The sequence below is a fragment of the Stegostoma tigrinum genome, chromosome 2 (genome assembly GCF_030684315.1).
Source record: "Stegostoma tigrinum isolate sSteTig4 chromosome 2, sSteTig4.hap1, whole genome shotgun sequence".
In the NCBI taxonomy this organism is placed as follows: domain Eukaryota; kingdom Metazoa; phylum Chordata; class Chondrichthyes; order Orectolobiformes; family Stegostomatidae; genus Stegostoma; species Stegostoma tigrinum.
The window spans coordinates 136,133,901-136,155,932 of NC_081355.1; the positions used below are offsets into that span (position 1 = coordinate 136,133,901).

General features: G+C 42.6%; 1 protein-coding gene across 2 annotated transcripts in view; it reads left to right on the plus strand.

Annotated features, from left to right (window-relative positions):
* The window catches only part of adarb2 (adenosine deaminase RNA specific B2 (inactive)), a 723,544-nt gene that overhangs the window by 602,094 nt on the left and 99,418 nt on the right, over positions 1 to 22,032 (plus strand). For both annotated transcript variants that reach the window (XM_048523584.2, XM_048523576.2), the window contains one exon: positions 6,416 to 6,584. In XM_048523584.2, the coding sequence (XP_048379541.1) occupies positions 6,416 to 6,584 (169 nt within the window). The remainder of the gene's footprint in view (positions 1 to 6,415; positions 6,585 to 22,032) is intronic.

The window sequence follows — 22,032 nt, forward strand, 5'->3', positions numbered from 1 at the left end:
GAAGTCCAGACCAGGTAAGGATGGCAGTTTCCTTCCCTGGGACAATAGTGAAACAGATGGGTTTTACCAACAATCGACAATGGATTCACAGTCATCATTAGACTTTTAATTACAGATATTTTATTGAATTCAAATTCCACCATCTGCCATGGCAAGATTCGAACCTGGGTCCCCAGATCATTATCTAGGTCTCCGGATTAACAGCCTAGCAATAATACCATAAGGCCATCCCCTCCCAATACCCCCTAGTATTAGGCATCTCAATTCTGGGATAAGGATCCTGACCGTCAGCTCTATCTGTGCATTTCATAATTTTACACACTTCCATCAAGTCTCTGCTCAGCCTCCAGTGTTCAAGAGAAAACAACCAGAGTTTTTCTAGCCTCTTCCTGTAGCTCACACCCTCTAATCCAGGCAGTATCCTGTTAAACATCTGCTGCACCCTCTCCAAAGCCTCCAGATCCTTCCTGTAATGTGGCAACCAGACTTGAATGCAATTCTCACACAAATGGCCTAACCAAAGTCTTATCAAGCTGCAACGTGCCATCCTGACTCTTTTACTCAGTTCCCTGACCAATAAAGGCAAGCATGCCATACGCTTTCTTTACCACCCTGTCTACTTGCAAGGCCACTTTTAGAGACATATATACTTGAACCCCAAGATCCTTATGTCAATGCTGTTCAGAGTCCTGCCATTAGCTGTTAATTTATCCTTAACATTTGATCTCCCAAAGTGCAGCATCTCACACTTAAATGAACTAAACTGCATCTTCTATTTCTCTGCCCATATCTGCAACTGATCTATATCCTGCAGAATCCTTTGACAAACTCCTTCACCAACCTTTGTATCATCTGCAAATTTACTAACCCACCCATCTACATTTTCATCAAAATAATTTATATACATCACAAAAGACATAGGTCACAGTCCGAATCCCTGCAAAGCACCATTAGCCATGGATCTCCAGCCTGAAAAACACTCTTCCACCACTATCATCTGTCTTCTATGGACATACTAAATCTAAATCCACACAGCCAAGTCATCATGGATCCTATGTATCTTAATCTTCTGGATTGGGCGTACCATGATGGACCTTGCCAAAAGCCTTACTAAAATCCACGTAGACAACATCCACCCTCATCAATCACATTTGTCTCTTTGAAAAATTTAATCAAGTCAGTGAGACATGATCTGCCCTGCACAAAGCAATGCTGACAGTCACCTAATAGGCCAAGTTTTTCCAAATATGCGTAATCTCTAAGAATTCTCTCCAATAGCTTCCCAACCACTGATGTGAGGCTCACAAGTCTGTAGTTTCCTAGATTATCCCTATTTCCCTTCTTGAACAAAGGAACACCATTAGTTACTTACCAGTCATCTGGGACCTCTCCAGTGGCTAGCGATGTTACAAAGGTCTTGGTCGAGCCACAGCAATTTCCCGTCTTGCCTCTCTCAGTGACCAGGGGTAGATATCATCAGGCCCTGGGGACGTATTCACCATAATGCTCTTCAAAAGACCCAAAATCGCTTCTTTCTTGATTTCAAAATGGCCTAGCATATTTGCACGCTCCACACAAATCTCACTAACACCCATAATCTTCTTCTGAGTATCTTACTGTATTCTGTAGAATGCTTTGGGATTCTCTTTAACTCTGCTTGCTAAGGTCATTTCTTGGACCCTTCTTGCTCACTTAATTCCCTGCTTAAACACTTCCTGCTTTCTTTATAAACCTCATGGGCCCTATCCAATTTTAGCTTTCTAAACCTTACATTTGCTTCTTTTTTCCTTTTAACTAAGTTCACAACCTCCCTCTTTATCCAAGGGTCCCTAAATTTGCCAGGCCTATCCTTCCTCCTTCCTGGTATATGCCAGTCCTGAATTCCCATCAGCAGGTTTTTAAGCAATTCCCACATGTCAAATGTGGACCTACCTGATAACAACTTCTCCCAATGAACATTCCCTAGCTGCTTCTTAATACTGACATAATTTGCCTTCTTCCAGTTTAGTACCTTCCCACTAGGTCCTGACTTACCTTGTTCATAGCAATCTTAAAACTTAAGGAATTTTGATCACTGTTCCCAAAATGCTCTCCCACTGAAAGGTCAGTCACCTGGCTAGGCTCATTAGCCAATACAAGGTCCAGTGTGGCCCTTCCTCTCATCGGATTATCCATATCCTGTCTCAAGGAGCTCCCTTGGATGTACCTAACAAATTCCACACCGTGTAAGCTTTTGCTCTAAGGGAGTCCCAGTCAATATTGAGGAAGTTAAAGTTACCCACTCTGACAACTCTGTTTTTATTGCATGTCTCAATAATCAGCTGACATATTTGTTCCTCAATCTCTCAGTGTCTGTGGGTGGGGATGGGGGGCTATATTGTAGTATAATCCTATCAGAGTGATAGTATCCATCTTATTTTTGAGCTCTACTCATGTTGCCTCAGAGGATGAGCCCTCCAGTATATCCCCTCTGATGGAGATGTAACATTCTCCCTGATTAGTAATACAGCCCCTCCATCTCTTTTACTTTCTTCTCTATCTCATCTAAAACAACAAAATCCTGGAACATTGAGCAGCCAGTTCTGTCCCTCTTTCAACCCCAAGTCCATATAAAAACCATAACATCATAGTTCCATGTATTGATCCAGGCTCTAAGCTCATCTGCCTTACATTTAATAAAAACCAAAAGAACTGCAGATGCTGTAAATCAGGAACAAAAACAAAGTTGTTGGAAAAGTTCAGCAAGTCTGGCAGCATCTGTGGAGGAGAAAACAGAGTTTATGTTTCAGGTCTGGTGACCCTTCCTCAGTTTAACACCTAGAGCATGTGCCAGCTGCCTGTGTGCCAAACACACTGCAGGTGTATTCAAATAAATGGCCATGTTGGAAAGTGGGAGCACTCCCTGCCTCACTTGCCTTTCTTTAGATCTGCGATGCAGCTAAGCTATGGCTTGGACAATGCCCAGGGTGAGTGGAGTCATTGTCACCTTGATGGGCAGAAGTGTGGCATCCGTCTTTGCTGGGAGTGTTAAACATTGAGGGGGCAAATATGAGAAACATTGGTTGCAAACTCCAACTAGATTTCATTCACAAACATTTCCTTGCAACTATGCAATTCAGAGTGAACGTGCTGAGGCACCAAATGTTGGTCGAAGGTGATTCATGCCATGCCATTGGTGCTGTCCGAGCTAATGATGCTGGAAATGTCTTGGTCACTCAGCCAGCATGGGTACCGATGGTGCACATGTTGTAACCAGGGCTGTGGTGGAGCAGACAGTAGGGCTGCTGAAGGTCCGATTCCACACCTTTGAGGGTCTGGAAAGTCCCTCCAGCATAGTCCAAATATGTCCTGGTGTGCTGTGGTTTGCAACAAGACAATGTGACAGATACTGAGGAACTGGGAAAACCGAGGGCTGCCATCCCAGGAGAAGGACAAGCTGGAGGATGTTTTCCTTTTGGATAACAGAGGTTGGGTGCATTGGCCCCTACAAGGCAGTCAGGCCCTGACTGACATGGAGTTCCAGTAGGTGTAAGCTGAGTACAATAGACCCCGGTGGAGTGCCATGGTCAGGATGGTTCACAAATGAACTGCAGCCTATATTTGAACCTCACGTTCCTTTTGCTGGCTGTCATTAAAAGCTCACATTTGAGCTTGTCTAAATGCTTGCCTTTCTCTGATGTTTCCATACTGCACAATGAGAAGATGCAGGCTTCCAGTGAGTTTTGGGGAAAGAGATTCAAACATTCAGAGAGAGCCTTTAGACAGGATGTACCTGAGGACAGATAAGAACAAGGAACAATACGGCACAGGAACAGAACTACATTTTGTCCTTCCATACAAAAACTGTTTTCACTTACAGGATCCAGATCCTTCTATTCCCTTCCTATTCATGTAATTATCCAGGTACTTCTTGAAAGTTGCCATTGTGTCTGCTTCCACTACCTCCTCTGACAGCAGGTTCCAGGCACTCACCGCCAGCTGTATGAAAAACTTGCCTCGCACATCTCTTCTGAACTTGTCACCTTGCACCCTGATCCTGTGTCCCCAAGTAATTGGTCACTCCACCCTGTGAAAAAGTCTCATACTTTCCACTCTATCTGTGCCATTTACAATCTTATAAACTTTTATTAAGTTGTCCCTCACCCTACTGCGTCCCAGTGAACACAAACCCACTCTACCCAACTTTTCTGCATAGCTAAAATCCCCCATACCAGGCAACATCCTAGTCAACTTTTTCTGCACCCTTTCCAAGGCATCCACATCCTTCAGGCAGTGTGGTGACAGAACTGTACACAATATTCCCAGTGTGGCCTAACTAAAGTTCTGAGGTGTGGCCTGGCAGTTCAAAGACACAAAGGATGGCAGAATGGGATGTATGTGAGAGGGAGGGTAGGCTATGTGCCATGGACAGTGTGGTTTTGAGGCTGCTGTATCATTATCCTGCCAATGAGAAGCAATGTCAGCTGCCAGTGCTGTCCAGGTCCAAAGCAGCCGCTCAAAGATGGCCTGTCGTCAAAGAATGGCAGACTTTCAGTGGATATCCGCTGAGTGGGGAGTTGACCCAGAAATGACATGTGGTAGGTTGGGGTTGTGATTGGATGGGAAGGAAGCCATTGGGGTGGTGTTGGTGGTTAATAAGTTGCATTTGGTAAGATGCAGCAAGAAATCTAGCTATGCCTCGCCATACAAATTCCTCCAAAAAATCCAACGTAGCTCGCACTTAGCCAAAAAGGTAGGATGCAGCCCTATATGTTTTTTTATCAGACTAGAACTCTGTGCAAGACAAGAGAAAGATAATGGTGACACAAATCTATCAACTTAAAGTCATGCAAAACTCTCTACAGCTTGACTTGCATCAAGTCCTGATCCTCTTTAATCCCTATGCTCACTGATTTACAATCATCCTAAAGTCCCAAATATCCTCCCTACAACCCTCTGCTTTTCTGCCTTCCTTTTTCTCTTTAGGATACTCTTTGAAACAACCCTTTTAAACTAAACTGTTTGTTACCTAACATAATATCTCCTGGCAGAGGTATTATGCTTTGTTCTATAAACTCCTTTGGGGTGGTTGATTTCAAATATTAATATAATTTGTTGTTGTTGGCTAACTATCAAATCAAATGACATGACCCTGCCTTGAAAGAACTTCAGTGATGTGGCACTGAGTCTTTCGTGGGATACATTGCCCTGGCATTTCAGGATATCCACAGATATGATTGTGCTGCCTGTTCTGATGCTGGAGATTTGAACATGTTCAGATTCGTGACTATGATGATGCACATTAAGACCAGGGCAAAGCAAGGAATTGGAATCAGAAGCTTAGGAGTGTAAATCCTAAAAGCTTTGCAATCTCAGCAGAGAATGTTACAAATAGTCCACGTGCTTTACTACAGCCATATAGATTACCTCTCCGCTAATGTCTGTAACCAGAAATCTCTGATATTTTGATGGATTTAGAAATTATCCATGATAAATTATCCACCCGCCCTCTCAGGTGAGGTGTGACAATCAAGATACAGACACTGATATCCCATTGCAGTTGGAATCTAGCTTGCTTGAAACATTTTGCAATGCAGAAACTGCATGCCTCTTACTCCTATTGTGAATCTCCTCTTGCTAATAACTTTAGCGAGAAGGCCAAAGTGAGCACAAAGCGGCTTTTTTAGCTCAAATTACTGAGGAGTCAGATATTCGCTTTATAAGTTCCATGAGCAGAGAAAAGCCACAAGTCAGAATCATTCTGTCAGAACGTTATGAAGACAAATTGGGAAAAAAAAACTTGGGTTTTTCAATCTGGGAAAGCGGTCCTCAAGCAAAGCTCAGACAGGCCAATATGAGGTAGCTAACTTGGGAAAAAATATCTACTTTGAAGTAACTTGAAAAGGGAGAGGGTGGAGGACAAGCACTAAAAGTAGAAAAAAGGAAATTTACATCTGATAATAGGAAATACTTTACACACTGAGTGTCCAGTGTCCTTCTAGAGAGAGCAGTGGAGGGAAAAGGTATGTAATCATTTAATTACAAATTGGATACTACAATGGGGGCCTTTAACACATTTCTGGATGGATGAACTTAGAATGGCCTCTCTTATCTGTAATTGTTTTGTGATTAGAAGCTACAGTACACAGAGGAAAGGATTCCAGCTACAATGTGTAGTGATATCATAAATGCATTGAAGAAGAACATTTATGCGTAGTGAGGAATACCAAACAGACAGAAACCTTTATCACTGCACTCAACAAGTCTCTCTGTATAGTGACCAAGAAGATCTTCATGGGCCCTGTCCTGAGCTTTGAATCAAAAAGAAGCAATTTTTGTTCGCTAACCTTTAGTAACCAGTTGATTTGAGATTAAGAATAGTCTTTTTTTAGTTTTATCAGTTAAAAACATTTTTTCTGCTGTTTCCTTTTAACAGGTCTAAACATGAAGGAGGCCCAGGTTGTCGCTCTGTCAACAGGGACAAAATGTATAAATGGAGAATATATTAGTAACCAGGGTCTAACGCTTAATGATTGCCATGCTGAAATTGTGGCACGGAGATCTTTTCTTCGATTCCTTTACTCTCAGCTGGAGCTACATTTAAGGTAAACAAAGAAACAACATTCTGCTTGATCGTTCACCTTAACTCTTTGTTCTACCATGAAGCCAGCAGCAGTTGTGGAAGCAAGGTCATTGGGGTCATTTAAGAGACTGCTGGACATGTATATGGTCACAGAAATTTGAGGGTGCATACATGAGGATCAATGGTCGGCACAACATTGTGGGCTGAAGGGCCTGTTCTGTGCTGTACTGTTCTATGTTCTATGTTCTAAGCACAGATTCGGTTTTTCTATAGCAAGGCCAGCATTTATTGTCTTAACAGCCCTTGAAATTACTCAGCCATTTCAGAGGGCAGTTAAGAATCAACAGCATTACTGTGGCTCTAGAGTCTGATGTCAGCCAGGCCAGATAAGTACAGCAGATTTCTTTCCCTAAAAGACGTTAGTAATCCAGATGGAATTTAATAACAATCATTGTTAATTTTATATTCACCGTTACCAAAACCGGCTTTCAGCTCCAGAACTATGAATTCATTGAATTTAATTTTCACCAGCTGCAATGGTAGGATTTGAACCAGGACTTAAGGGTTATTAACAAAAACAGAAATTGCCGGAACATCCGGTGACCCAAAACATTAACTGATTTCTCTCTACAGATGCTGCCAGAACTGCTGAATTTTTCCAGCAATTTCTCTTTTTGTTTCTGATTTACAGAATCCACAGTTATTTTAGGTTTTCCTTCAGGATTAATAGTTTAATTTAGTTTAGTTGTAAACACCAATCTCAAGTTATCCATCTCCCTAAAGTGCCAGCATTACTGACATCCCCAGAAAGGCTCAACATCAGGTTTTTAAACTTTCATCCATGTTCTCAACTCCCTATGCAGTCTCATTCCCTCCCTATCTCCCTTTCTGACATCAGTGATGGGTCAGTTGTTGGAGGAGATTCTATGGGACAGGATTTATATGCATTTGGAAAGGCAAGGACTGATTAGGGATGGTCAACATGTCTTTGTAAATGGGAAATTGTGTCACACTAACTTCATAAAGTTTTTTTGGAAAAGGTGACAAATGATTGATGAAGGCAGAGCAATAGATATTGTCCATATGGACTTCAGCAAAGCATTTGACAAAGTTTCGCATGGTAGGCTGGTTAGCAAGGATAGACCAAGGAATCCAGGGAGACCTTGCCAATTGGATACAAAATTGGTTTGAAGGTAGAGACAGACAATGGTGTTAGAGGGTTGTTTTTAAGATTGGAGGTCTGTGATCAGCGATGTGCACTGCTTTTTGTCATTTATGTAAGTTACTTGGATGTGGATATAGGAGGCATGGTTAGTATGTTTGCAGGTGACACCAAAATTAGTAGACAGTGATATAGGTTATCTCAGAATACAATGGGACTGTAATGATTTAAACAAGATCAGCCAGGTGGACCTTATAGAACATGAGTTCCCTCATTGGCACCGTTAATCTGATGCAAAATCAGTGAGCCCAGGCTAACAGATAAAAAGAGCAGGGTCAGACATTTTGACACTCCTAGAGCTGGCTCTGAGGGAGTTGGACCCGTGTCAAGGGCTTTCCACATGTAAATAGAGGATAAATTGGTAATGAGACACCAATCTCTGAGGAGTTATTTCAGGGACCTCAATCAGATAGGCTAATGGGCCAAGGAGTGGCAGATGGAGTTTAATTTATGTAACTGTGAGGTGTTGCATTTCGGTAAAGTAAACCAGTGCAGGAATTAACAGTCAATGCTGGGGCCCTGAGGAATGTTGCAGAGAAAAGAGACCTAAAGGTACTTGTACATTGATCCTGGAAAGCGGAGTCACAGGTAGACAGAGTGGTAGAGAAAGCATTTGACACACTTGCTTTCATTGATCACTGCACGGAGTATCAGAGTTGGGACATCATGTTGAGCCTGTACAGGACATTGGTGAGGCCACTTTTAGAATGTTCAGTTCTGATCTCCCTGTTATAAGAAATATGCTGTTAAACTTGAAAAGATTTTCAAGGATGTTGCCAAGATTGGAGGGTTTGAGCAACAAGGAGAGACTTTAAATCATGAGGGGCATGGAGAAAGTGAATAGCCAAGGTCTTCTTCCCAGGATAGGGGAGTCCAAAACTAGACAACATAGGTTTAAGATGAGAGGGGAAATATATAAAAGGTACCTGAGAGCAACTTTTTCTCATGGATGGTGGTGCACGTGGAATGAGCTGCCAGAGGAGGGGGTGGCAGTGGGTACAATTACAACATTTGAAAGAAATCCAGATGAGTACATGAATAGAATGGTTTAGAGGAACATAGGCCAAATGCTGCTGCAAAATGGGACTAGCTCAGTTGAGAATATCTGGTCAGCACGGACAAGTTTGACCAAAGGGTTTCCATGCCATACAATCCTATGTCTCTATTGTTCTATATCTCCTCCATCTCATAGCCCTTGAAGATATCAGCCCTAAGTTAGTATTGGTGCTCTTAGCAATCACAATTTTCATTGCTTCACCATTTGGCAGTCATGTCTTGGGCTGTGTAAGGTGCTAGGCTCTAACATTGCCTCTATAAGCCTCTGTAAATCATTCTGTCTCTCTACTTCACATTCATCTTTAAGGCACTCCTTAAAACCTATCTGTTTTAACCAAGCTTTTGGCCAGGTGCCCTATATTGGCAGCCATGGTATATTTTATTATGTTAAGGATGCTGTTTGGGCTAGGGTGGCATGGTGGCTCAGTGATTAGCACTGAAGCCTCACAGCGCCAGGCTCAATTCCAGCCTCGGGTGACTGTCTGTGTGGAGTTTGCACATTCTCCCCGTGTCTGCGTGGGTTTCCTTTGGGTGGTCCGGTTTCCTCCCACAGTCCAAAGATGTGCAGGCTAGGTGGATTGGCCATGCTAAATTGCCATAGTGTTCAGGGGTGTGTGGGTTATAGGGGGATGGTCTGGGTAGCATGTTTCAAGGGGCAGTGTGGACTTGTTGGGCTGAAGGGCCTGTTTCCACACTGTGGGGAATATAATCTAATTGTCTTTTCATTAGGTGTGATGATTGGATGAATCTCGAAAGATTAACATTCCCAGGGATTATCTAGCCTTTCTGCTTAAAGAAACAACTAGCCCATCTCCACTCTCCATTCACCCTAAACCCTTCTTCCTTCTGGAATACGTTTCTGAGGATTCAGCTCCCTCAACTCCACCCTTTTCTCATCAGAATCTCATTCTCTGTGCTTGAGGGTTGCAATTGCCAGCAGTAAAACTATCCTTCTGCTTTTAACACAGTGTGGAGCTGGAGGAACACAGCAGGCCAGGCAGCATCAGAGGATCAGGAAAGCTGACGTTTCAGTTCAGGACCCTGCTCCTCTGATGCTGCCTGGCCTGCTGTGTTCCTCCAGATCCATACTGTGATATCTCTGACTGCAGCATTGGCAGTTCTCCCTTCTGCTTCCTAAAGTGGTTATTACATAGGTTTCAAAATAATCCTTTTACTTGTCTTATCATGGAAGTGGAAGGTCCAAATCCAGTCCCCTTGGATTCATGTTAAAACTGAAGGCCAACTTCTAGCTGGTCCCACTCCAATGAGCTGTACTTCTTCCCAACCCCTTTATCCCTCCCATGCTAACGCTGCTAGAATAACTCAAAACTGCCTTGCTCATTTCCCCTTTTCTCTCCAAAAGTATGAAATGGCCTCTATCTCAACTATTCCTTTTAGGTAATTATTTTCTGCTATATTAGCTTGCTGTGTAAAGAAATGGATCCAAACCTCCTTCTAATTCATTGATTAGTAACCTTCTCATTCCCAGTGTTTCATATTCCATCATCATTATGGACCAGAGATACATACAGAGAGAAAGAAGTTCAAGTGTACAACAGCTAAATTTTAACTCCCAAGAAATTAGTGATTTTGGCTCCTGTCGGTTTTAGATTGCAAGAAATAAAGTGGTATTACAGCCCAACTCAAAACCATCTACTTCCAGTTTGTAACATAGTACAAGATGTGTAGCAAGCAACCAATTTGTTCTCAAGATGTGATCTGGCTGTTTAAGTATTAAGATGAGGTGATGAGCCTTCTCTTTAGAAGTCATTTTATTTTCAACCTGGGACAGCCAGATCTCAGGAAAATTGGTAGCTTCAAGGAGGTCAATGGGACTAAATCCATGAGGTAAGTAACTCCACAGTACTGCCCTTGGGCTAGGAGGAACAAAAAAGATAAGCTACCCAGTAAACCCAGCCTTTCCCTCCCAGCTTCTTCCACACCACAGCGTGAGCAGGCTGCTACCCACCACCATCCGCAGAGCACCAGATCACCAATTGCTTCCTCGGATCATCATTGAAATCTGTTGATCATCATTTCAAACCTACTGCAGAGTAATAGGACCGCTGAACCCCACTACGATCTGGAGCCTTGTACTATCTCAGCCCACTCTGCAATCTGAATCCCACTTTCGTGCAATCACCCTCATTCCCTGCCCCCCACATAGCAGCTCTCATAGGCTTTGTCTCTGGGGAACAGCCTTCATGGCTGAAAGGTGTGTTAACCTGGATGTTTCCTGCCCTGGAGCCCCACTCCAACCAGCAGCTGAATTTTGCCAATCCGTTCCTTTGGCTTTCCCAACTCATGACAATCACGATTATCCACCATCACCCAACACCAATTCAATGCCCACCAACATTCCTGACAGAATTGATCACCAGCTTAAAATCCAAAAAGGGAAAGAGAGACTTATAAAAGGAAAACACTCAGTCAGCAAAGTTGTTCAAACACACAATAAATCAAAATAACATTGAATTTACAATAATTGAAGTGAAACCAGTTTGCTCACAAACTTCAAAATCTTGAATTGAAGTCCCAAGCACCTTCTGGTGAACAGCACAAAGGTTACCCAACCATTCATGTGGGATGGGAAATGGCTTATAGGTTCAAGTGATCAGGAGGGACTGGAAACCACAAAACAACACAATTGACTTTTTTTTTGCTTCTTCTGTGAACAACATGAAGATGCTCTGTGAATAAGCTAGTTGCCTTGGTAACATTTCCAAGGCTCACAAAGACAGTTTTTCATCTTCCCCCTTTTATCAGAAATGTGTATGTAATTTTGCATACAGGAACATAGTTGTTTACACATCAGCGCTTTATTGGACAAGTAATTTTGGTGACAAAAGTTTTTATTATTCTGCTTGCTCAGCTTGGAGGGAATATAAACTTTAACCAAAATGAGATTTTTTTTAGTAAACCGAGATTAATGTATGAAATTTTTATATTAAATAGTCTGTAAATACAGCATTCCATCTTTAACCAGGATGGCAATAGCAAATGATCTTTTCAGTTAAATTGCTGTTTAATCAGATGATCTACAACAGAAGAATGAAAAGGTTTCAGAGATAGTAGGAACTGCAGATGCTGGAAAATCTGAGATAGCAAGGTGTAGAGCTGGATGAACACAGCAGGCCAAGCAACATCAGACGAGCAGGAAGGCTGATGTTTCAGGCCTAGATGCTTCTTCAGAAATATAAAAAAGGGTCTAGACCTGAAACGTCTGCCTTCCTGTTCCTCTGATGCTGCTTGGCCTGCTGTGCTCATCCAGCTTTGCACGTTGTTATCTCAGAAGAATGAAAACATATTTTGTTACAATATTGGGAGGATTAATAATTTGCAACCTATTTTGCTTTCTTTTGAATCCAGTCAATTAGTGCACAACTCACAATTGAACTACTAATGAGAATGAGAAGACCCGAAAATACTTGTGCTATCACTAGTTGATAAAAATAGACTGAGAGGTTAAAATCTGAGTGTGAAGAGGGACTGCAAATCCTTGGGAAGTGCAAACACAAACTTCAAATATGAACTATTTAAAGTACATATTCCCTTCCCAAATATATCATTCACATTCACATACAGTCATAGAGTCATCCAGTATGGAAACAGGCCCTTCGGCCCAACCAGTCCATTCCAATCAAATTTCCCAAACTAAACTAGTGCCACCTGCCTGCTCCTGGTCCATATCCCTTCAAATATTTCTGATTAAATACATATCCAAATATCTTTTAAACATTGTAACTGTACCTGCACCCACCACTTTCTCCAGAAGCTCATTCCATACGCAAATCTGTAAAAAAAAATGCCCCCTTGTCATTTTAAAATCTTTCTCCTCTCACCGTAAAAATATGCTCTGTGGTCTTGAAATCCCTCATCCAAAGGAAAAAAAACACCTGCAATTCACCCTATTTTTACCCTTCATATCATGACTTTTATTTTTCACTTATAATGAAGCCAGAAAATGCTGGAATTTCTCAACAGGTCAAGCAGCATATGAAAGAGATAAATGGGGTTAATGATTCAGGTCAGTGACATTTCTGCAGCTGAATGAAGATATATCAGAAACAGAATATGCAGAAGGTCTGTGTCTGAAAAGGCAGGGGTAGGACAACATCCCATGTGCAGCTTCTGTGGTTTTAATATAAAGTCAATGACTTGGAGTGTTAACTCTGTTTCTGCATCCACAGATGCTGCCAGACCTGCTGAGCGTTTCCAACACTTTTTGTTCAAATGTTACACTTCTAGCATCTGCTGCATTTTACTTTTGCACTTATCTATGATATAATTGTTTACTGCAATCTGTTGTTCTAATAAAGCCATTGTCTTGCTGCCAGGTCATGTATTTTTCCCTACAGGATCTCTACAGTTTTAAAGCGCAAAGCACAGTCTGGAAAGTCTACTGGCCAACTGGAGGGGCGTAATTGGTTACAACCATTCTGTCTCATAGCCTGAAGCAACAGGGCTATTAAGTTGTAGTGTGTGCACTTGCAGCTGTTGTCAATATTTCTTGGGTGCTTCAATGTTAAGGAACTGTGCCAGATTAGGAAACACTGGTGTCTGGCAACCTTTTCTTGCATGTTTCATTTTGAACTCGGTAAGGCAACAGTGATGAGTGATTTTAGTGCGGCAGCTGAGGTGGGCAAGGGGCACAGTACTTTCACTGGGGGAGGGAGGAATCCTATTTCAAACCTCATGTTCAAATGATTCAGCGATCCTCATGAAGTAGATCCAGTTGGATTCAGTGAGTTTTTGAATGCACTGCTCTTTCTACATAACAAGACTAATTATGTAGTGTTTGCGATATATTTAGCCTCGGCTGGGCTTGCCCAGAGGCAGCATCTGAGTACGGTGACCTTGATCCTCAAAGACTACCACAGTTGTTCATGCAAATGCACAACCCTAACCTTGGTAACCCATCTTGCTGGGAGGTTAGCTGCCAGTGACAGGGCCATCTCACATCCCCACTGCATGACAATGTCAGCAGTCAATGCTAGCAAGGATGATCTATCAGATGGTAAGCTGAGAGTGTATCAGTAACCAACGTACCTGGTTAGTCAAATTGATGTTGGCCATTGACATATCCAGCAGCAGCAATGGATTGCATTTTGATAGCACCCTGGATTACTGGGCACCCAGTTCTGAAGAGCGTTACCAACTGTGGCCAAATGTTTTGTTGGGATTTTCATCACATGGCTTGCCTCATGCTTCAACAATTAGTTGGCTGACACATCCATCTTTGTGACACCCTGCCTTCTGTACCATTTGGAAAGCAAAAAGACTCGTCACACAATCGCATGGTATATAACTGTTCACTGATGCTCAGTTTTAGTTCTGCAAGGGTCACTCTGCTCCTGAACTCATTGCAGCCCTGCTCCAAACATGGAAAAAAGAGTGGAACCCCAGAGGTGACGTGAGATTGATGGCCCTTTAAACTCCAGTCCCTACCTTCTCCGGTGTTCTGTCTGTTGCTGTGAATTGTCCGCGGTTTTCTCTTGAAGCAATTGGTTTATAACCTGGTTTGACTCTGTAGCTGCCATTCACTCACTGTTCAGAGCACAGGGGAAAGGAAGGCAGCAGCAGATCTGAGTCTGTCCTGTCCAATATTTGATTGTTTTTTCTCTCTCATCACCCTACCGTGCAGTTCTGCTCATCCGGCTATAGGAATGGTATTATTAAATTGGAGAAGGTGCAGGAAAGAATGACAAGAATGTACCTGGGACTGGAGGATTTGAGTTATGAGGAGAGGCTGGATATGCTGGGATTCTTTTCCATTGTATCATAGGAAGTTGAGGGGGGAACCTAATAGAGGTTTATGCAATTATAAGGTGCAAATATAAGGTGATCTACGAAGTTCTTTTACCTGAGGTTGGGGTGTTCCAAACAAGAGGGCATAATGTTTTGATAAGAGGAAAAAGATTTGAAAGAGACCCGAGGGACAACTTTTTCCACACAGAGTGAGGTGCTTCCGTGGAATGAGTTGCCAGAGGAACTGATAGATGCAGGTACAATTACAACATTAAAAAAAATCATTTGGACAGATGCATAAATAGGGAAGGTTTAGAGGCTATGTTCCAAATGGGGCTAGTTCAGTTTGGGAAACTTGATAAGCATAATCAAATTGGATTGAAGTGTCTGTTTATGTGCCATACAACTCTATGCCTCTGTAAGTGACCCAGATGGATGTTTTTACAACAACTCATAACTGTTACTGAGCCTAGTTTTGAACTCTTCATCTATTAAATGAATTCAGATCACTCCAGCAGCAGTGGGATTTGAACCCCGCATCCCCTGACCATCAGTCTGGGCCGCTCGCTTACTAGTCTAGTGACATTACCATGTTCCCACTTCTTCACTGTGTAGAGTAAAGCTGTCCTTTATTAAATGGCAAAGCAAGCTTGAAGGACTGACCTACCTATTGATAATACATCGTTGTATGTTTGGAGGTAAGTTAGAAAAGTTAGTTTTGATCTAAAATAGATTTAGTACTTTTTAAAGCATACACATTGTAAAAATGGAAGTCACTGCACACCACCGCAAATTGGAAGTGCTAATGGGTTAATGTGGAATATGTAGAGATTCATTGCTTTCCTTACTCCACTAGTTTAGCCAAGAAATGAAAATAACCGTGAACAGGTTCTATCATTAGCAGTGAGAGGATATCAGAGTGGTTGAGAAATCAGCTCCTTAATGGTTTCTCCCATGCAGCAATGGAACCAAAGGTTCTTGAAAATTGAGAAGCTGTAATGCAATGAAGTCAGGCAAATGCTTGAACCTCTAATACTGTGCTGGATGTTCACAATTTGGAATATCTCAATAAGCATTTCATAGCGTGATACAGGACCGCAGGAGGCCATTCATTCCATTGTCCCTGTACTAGTTTTTTTTGAAATAATCACCCATACACAAAATTAGTTGGCATTATTGACAGTGTAGCGTTAAATTACAAAGAGGTATTGATAGACTAAGTGAATAGAAAAGACTATGACAAATGGAGTTCATCAAAAACAAGTATGAAGTTACCATTTTGGCCTGAAAAGGCATAGATCAGGATACTTTCAAGATCATATGAGGTTAAATAAAGTGGAGTTCCAATGAGACTGGGGTGTTCAGGTGCTTAGATCTTTAAAATAGCACAAACAGGCGCAGAAAATAATCAGCAAGTGTAATGGATTGCTTTCTATCTAAGGGGCTGGATTATCAGGAAACAGAACTCATGTTGCAGTTACACTAAACCCTGGTAGACCCCACTTGAAGTACTGTGAGTAGATCTGGGCATCTCACCTTAGGAAGGGTATATTGGCCTCAGAGGCAATACAGCACATGTTTTCAAGAATGGTACCTGTACTCTCAAGAATTTAGAATGTTAAGGGGTAATCCGATCAAAGTTTTCAAGATATTAACAGGAAAAGACAGGGTCGATGAAGATAAACTATTTCCACTGGTTAGGAATTCTAGAATTCCATGGCATAGTCTGAGAATTAGGGCCACACTGTTCCGGAGAGATGTTGCAAACCACTTCTACCACAAAGAGTGGTAGATGTTTGGAAGTGCATTCCACAAACGGCAGTGGATACCAGATCTGTTGTTAATTTTTAATTGGAGATAGAAACATTTTTGTTAAGCAAAGACATAAACAGATAAGTGGCCAAATAAAAGTATATGGAGTTAGGCTACTGTCCAGCTATGATCTCATTGAACAACAGGCTGAAAGGGCTGAATGGCCAACTGTGTTCCTTTGCTCTGTTGTACCTATCTTCTTGTGAACTCAATATCCTGTTATTGCTTGCAGAATAGTGAAACAATGCCACCTGGACTGAATAAATATCTTTTTCTTAAACTGGGTCCATTTAATACACTGTGCTTTTTCAGGCTTTAAATAAACAAAACAGCAAGAACATGAATGGAACAACAACATTAAAGGTTAAATATCTGGAAACGAAAATGAGAGGCATGCCTTAGTGTTTTCAAACATTCTGATCCAGTAAGGTTATTTTTCGTGTGACACTGTCATGGAAACTGCTACATATCATTAATCTTACCAAAGAAAGCAGTGAAAAGTGTGATCTAATACTGTGCACTCTTAAGAAGTGCTGAACAGGTTTGAATGTTCTGCACTGGTTGCCCATCCATCTCATCAATGTACTATTGTTCCTGTTATAACAGTATCTCTTTCTGTAGAAATGAAACAGGAGGATATCTAACTCTTTGTGGCCAATGAGGAATGCGATACCATACCTAATTTGGATGTTAAAAATTACGAATTCACTTTTGGAAGAAGACTGCATTAGGTTTTCAGATAATTCAGATTACAGAGGCCATCTCATGCCACCCTTTATGCCAAAATGTACAAAAAAAGAGTTTGGCTGACCAATGTATTGATAACAGTTCTGAGAAGGTTTATGAGAGTAGTACATGGAATGAGCAGGTTGTTTTATGAGGAAAGGTTGGACAGACTGGGTCTGTCTCTGCTGGTGTTCAGAAGAGTAAGGAGTGACTTGCTTGAAACAGTTAAGATCCTGAGGGGTTTTGACAAGGTGGATGTGGAGAGAATGATTCCTCTTGTGGGGAAATCTAGAACCAGGGTTCAATGTTTGAAAGTAAGGGCTCTCACCTGTAAAGTAGAGAGCAGGTATTTTTCTCTTGGAAGATTGAGTTTTTCACGCTTCCTGAAAAAGTGGTGGAAGCAGAGTTTTTAAATATTTAATGTGGTAGGGTGGCTCAGTGTTTAGCACTGCTGCCTCACAGCACCAGAGATTCAGGCTCAATTTCAGCCTCAGGTGACTGTCTGTGTGGAGTTTATACATTGTCCCTGTTTCTGTGTGGGTTTCCACTGGGTGCTCCAGTTTCCTCTCACAGCGAGTAATGTGCAACCAGGTAGACTGGCCATGCTAAATTGCCCATAGTGTCCAGGGATGGGTAGGTTAGCCATGGGAAATGCAGGGTTACGGGGATAGAGTAGGGGTTGAGTCTGGGTGGGAAGCTCTTTGGAGAGCTGGTGCAGACCTGATGGGCTGAATGGCAACTGACAGATGCCAGCCTCTATGAATCCTCATGGCGTATCTCCAATCCAATTACAGGATGCTTCTCCACTTCAATGCTGCATCTTGGATTGTATCAGAAGCTATCATTGTAATGTTGTAGCAAAGGTACTCTGTGCTGAAGAACATGGACCATGCATTTATAGACAGAGATAATAGGAACTGCAGATGCTGGAGAATCCAAGATAACAAAGTGTGGGGCTGGATGAACACAGCAGGCCAAGCAGCATCTTAGGAGCACAAAAGCTGATGTTTCGGGCCTTGCTTGGCCTGCTGTGTTCATCCAGCCCCACACTTTGTTATCTTGCATTTATAGGCACCTCACTTTGTCCCACAGCGCACACTTACTCTGAGCCTACATGGATGGTTACAGCATCCCTGACTTGTATTGCCTTACCTGTTTTTTGTACTTTTCTCCCTTAACCAGAATTCCAGGCCAACGTTGCTGCTGCATTGCCTTGCTGTTTAGCATTGACACAAACTTGTTATAGTTATTGACAGGCATCAGTCAGCTCAAGGGAGATTGCATTCACTTGGGGGAATCCCAGCAGTGTAAATCATGGGCAGCCTTCTATATCAGTCCAAGCCCCGATCAGGGGAGTCAGTTTCAACATAAGGAGTGAGGATTTGAATAATGGGCAGAACACCACATGTCTTGGGTCTTCCTGCCCAATGTTTTCCTCATGGAATGAGAGAGAGACAGGTATTACAAGAGGTGGAAGTGGGTGGTACAGCTGTTACAGTTTGTGCAGTTGGGGCTGTGACCCAATAAGTGAGTAGGTAGGGAAGAAGCTGAAGGGAGAAAATGAAATTTTAAAAAACCCTACATTTTGTAAGGCAGGTCTTTGTTAACCTCTGTAAATTGCTCCCGATCAAGCTCTGCTAAACAGGCTCCTACACTGTCCAATATCTATCCCATACATACAAAAAAAAAATCAACCTTTATATGTCGGTGATACATTCTTTAGACTTCATTCCTGCAAAATAAAAAGAAAGCTTAATGCTATTTCTTTCTCTTATCCTGCCTACAGGAATTTATTTATACTGTCTAGTCTGCTGCCAAAGCTGATACAAGCCTTAGGGTGTACAAGGTTCCTCACTGTCCATTTTTGATGACATGGACCCTTAGGGCATTCAAGGCTCACATCTGCTAAAAAGTGCCTAAATATCTTGAAAGGTGTCATCTTAGTCCCGTTGCCACCCCTTTTTATAAAATCTTATTTCAGACCTACTAACGATATCGTGCTTTTTAATTCTTGCTGTCAAAATAGGTAAATTCACATTTTCCAGCATTATAGAACATATAGAACATAGAACATTACAGCACAGAACAGGCCATTCGGCCCTCGATGTTGTGCCAACCTGTCATACCGATCTGAAGCCCATCTAACCTACACTGTTCCATGTACGTCCATATGCTCATCCAATGACGACTTAAATGTACCCAAAGTGGGCGAATCTACAACCGTTGCAGGCAAAGTGTTCCATTCCCTTACTACGCTCTGAGTAAAGAAACTATCTCTGACATCTGTCCGATATCTTTCACCCCTCAACTTATAGCTATGCCCCCTCGTGCTCGCCATCACCATCCGAGGAAAAAGGCTCTCCTTATCCACCCGATCTAACCCTCTGATTATTTCATATGTTTCAATTAAGTCACCTCTCAACCTTCTTCTCTCTAATGAAAACAGCCTCAAGTCTCTCAGCCTTTCCTTGTAAGACTTTCCCTCCATACCAAGCAACATCCCAGTAAATCTCCTCTGCACCCTTTCCAAAGCTTCCACATCCTTATTCTTTTCTAGATGATTATAAACCCTATCCCTTATAACCTTTTCCAACACTTTACCAACAACTGAGATAAGGCTCACTGGTCTGTAATTACCAGGGTTGTCTCTACTCCCCTTCTTGAACAGGGGAATCACATTTGCTATCCTCCAGTCATCTGGCACTAATCCTGTAGACAATGACGAGTTAAAGATCAATGCCAAAGGCTCAGCAATCTCCTTCCTGGCTTCCCAGAGGATCCTAGGATAAATCCCATCCGGCCCAGGGGACTTATCTATCTTCACCCTCTGTAGGATTTCTAATACCTCTTCCTTGTGAACCTCAATCCCACCTAGTCTAGTAGCCTGTATCTCAGTATTCTCCTCGACAACATTGTCGTTTTCTAGAGTGAATACTGTTGAAAAATACTCATTTAGTGCTTCCCCTATCTCCTCTGACACCACACACAACTTACCACGACTATCCTTGATTGGCCCTAATCTTACTTTTGTCTTCTTTTATTCCTTAAATACCTACAGAAAACCTTAGGGTTTACCCTGATCCTATCCGCCAACAAATTCTCATGTCTCCTCCTGGCTCTTCTGAGCTCTCTCTTTAGGTCTTTCCTGGCTACCGTGTAGCCCTCAAGTGCCCTAACTGAGCCTTCACATCTCATCCTAACATAAGCCTTCTTCTTCCTCTTGACCAGAGATTCTACCTCCTTCGTAAACCACGGCTCCCGCGCTCTACAGCTTCCTCCCTGCCTGACAGGTACATATTTATCTAGGACATACAGGAGCTTTTCCTTGAAAAAGCTCCACATTTCTAATGTGCCCATCCCCTGCAGTTTCCTTCCCCATCCTACGCTCCCTAAATCTTGCCTAATCTCATCGTAATTGCCTTTACCCAGCTATAATTCTTGCCCAGTGGTATACACCTATCCCTTTCCATCACTAAAGTAAAAATAACAGAATTGTGATCGCTATCACCAAAGTGCTCACCTACTTCCAAATCTAACACCTGGCCGGGCTCATTACCCAGTACCAAATCTAATGTGGCTTCGCCCCTTGATGGCCTATCTGCATACTGTATCAGGAAACCCTCCTGCACACACTGGACAAAAAACGACCCATCTATAGTACTCGAACTATAGTGTTCCCAGTCAATATTTGGAAAGTTGAAGTCCCCCATGACAACTACCCTGTCTCTCTCACTCCTATCGAGAATCATCTTTGCTATCCTTTCCTCTACATCTCTGGAACTATTCGGAGGCCTATAGAAAACTCCCAACAGGGTGACCTCTCCTTTCCTGTTTCTAACCTCAGCCCATACTACCTCAGTTGACGAGTCCCGAAAAATCCTTTCTGCAACTGTAATACTGTCCTTGACCAACAATGCCACACCTCCGCCCCTTTTACCATCTTCTCTGTTCTTACTAAAACATCTAAATCCCGGACCCTGCAACAACCATTCCCATCCCTGTCCTATCCATGTCTCCGAAATGGCCACAACATCGAAGTCCCAGGTACTAACCCATGCTGCAAGTTCACCCACCTTATTCCGGACGCTCCTGGCATTGAAGTAGACACACTTCAAACCAACTCCTTGCTTGCTGGTGCCACCTTGCGTCCCTGAAACTTTATTTTGGACCTCCCTACTCTCAACCTTTTCTACAGTCAAACTACGATTTTGGTTCCCATCCCCCTGCTGAATTAGTTTAAACCCATCTGAATAGCCTTAGCAAATTTCTGACCCCCCCCCCCCCACCCAGGATATCGGTACCCCTCTGGTTCAGGTGATTATGTTTGATTTATCACATCTTTGCGTGCACATTTAAATTTGCCGACTCATTTAAACTATCAACAGAGGCAAAAACACTGCAGGTGCTGGAATTCAAGCTAGACAAACAGGAGGCTGGAAGAACACAGCAAGCCAGGCAGCATCTGGAGGAAAGGAGTAGTCAGCACTTTGGCTATTACTGTTCTGCAGAACTGGATGTGGGAGTAGGGGAAGCTGCAGACAAAGACAAAGACATCTGGGGCAGGGTGGAGGCAGAGTGGAGGTGTGGTGTGGACACTGATAATAGGTATTACCTAGCTGGGCGATTGGAGGGATGAATCTGGTTGGTGACTGGAAGGGAGGTCAGAAAGTGGAATGGAAGGGATGAGGTGGGGCTGGAAGGGAAGCCGGGTGGGAAGGCTTATTGAAATTAGAGAACTGAACATTGAGTCCTCCAGGCTGTAGGGTGCCCGGGGGAAGATAAGGTGTTGATCTTCAAATTTGCAATCCGAATCTGTGCAGCACCACAGGAGGCCGAGGACAGACATTTCGGAGGAGGAGTGAGAAAGGGAATTGAGATGACTGATATCCAGGAGGTCAGTTTGGCC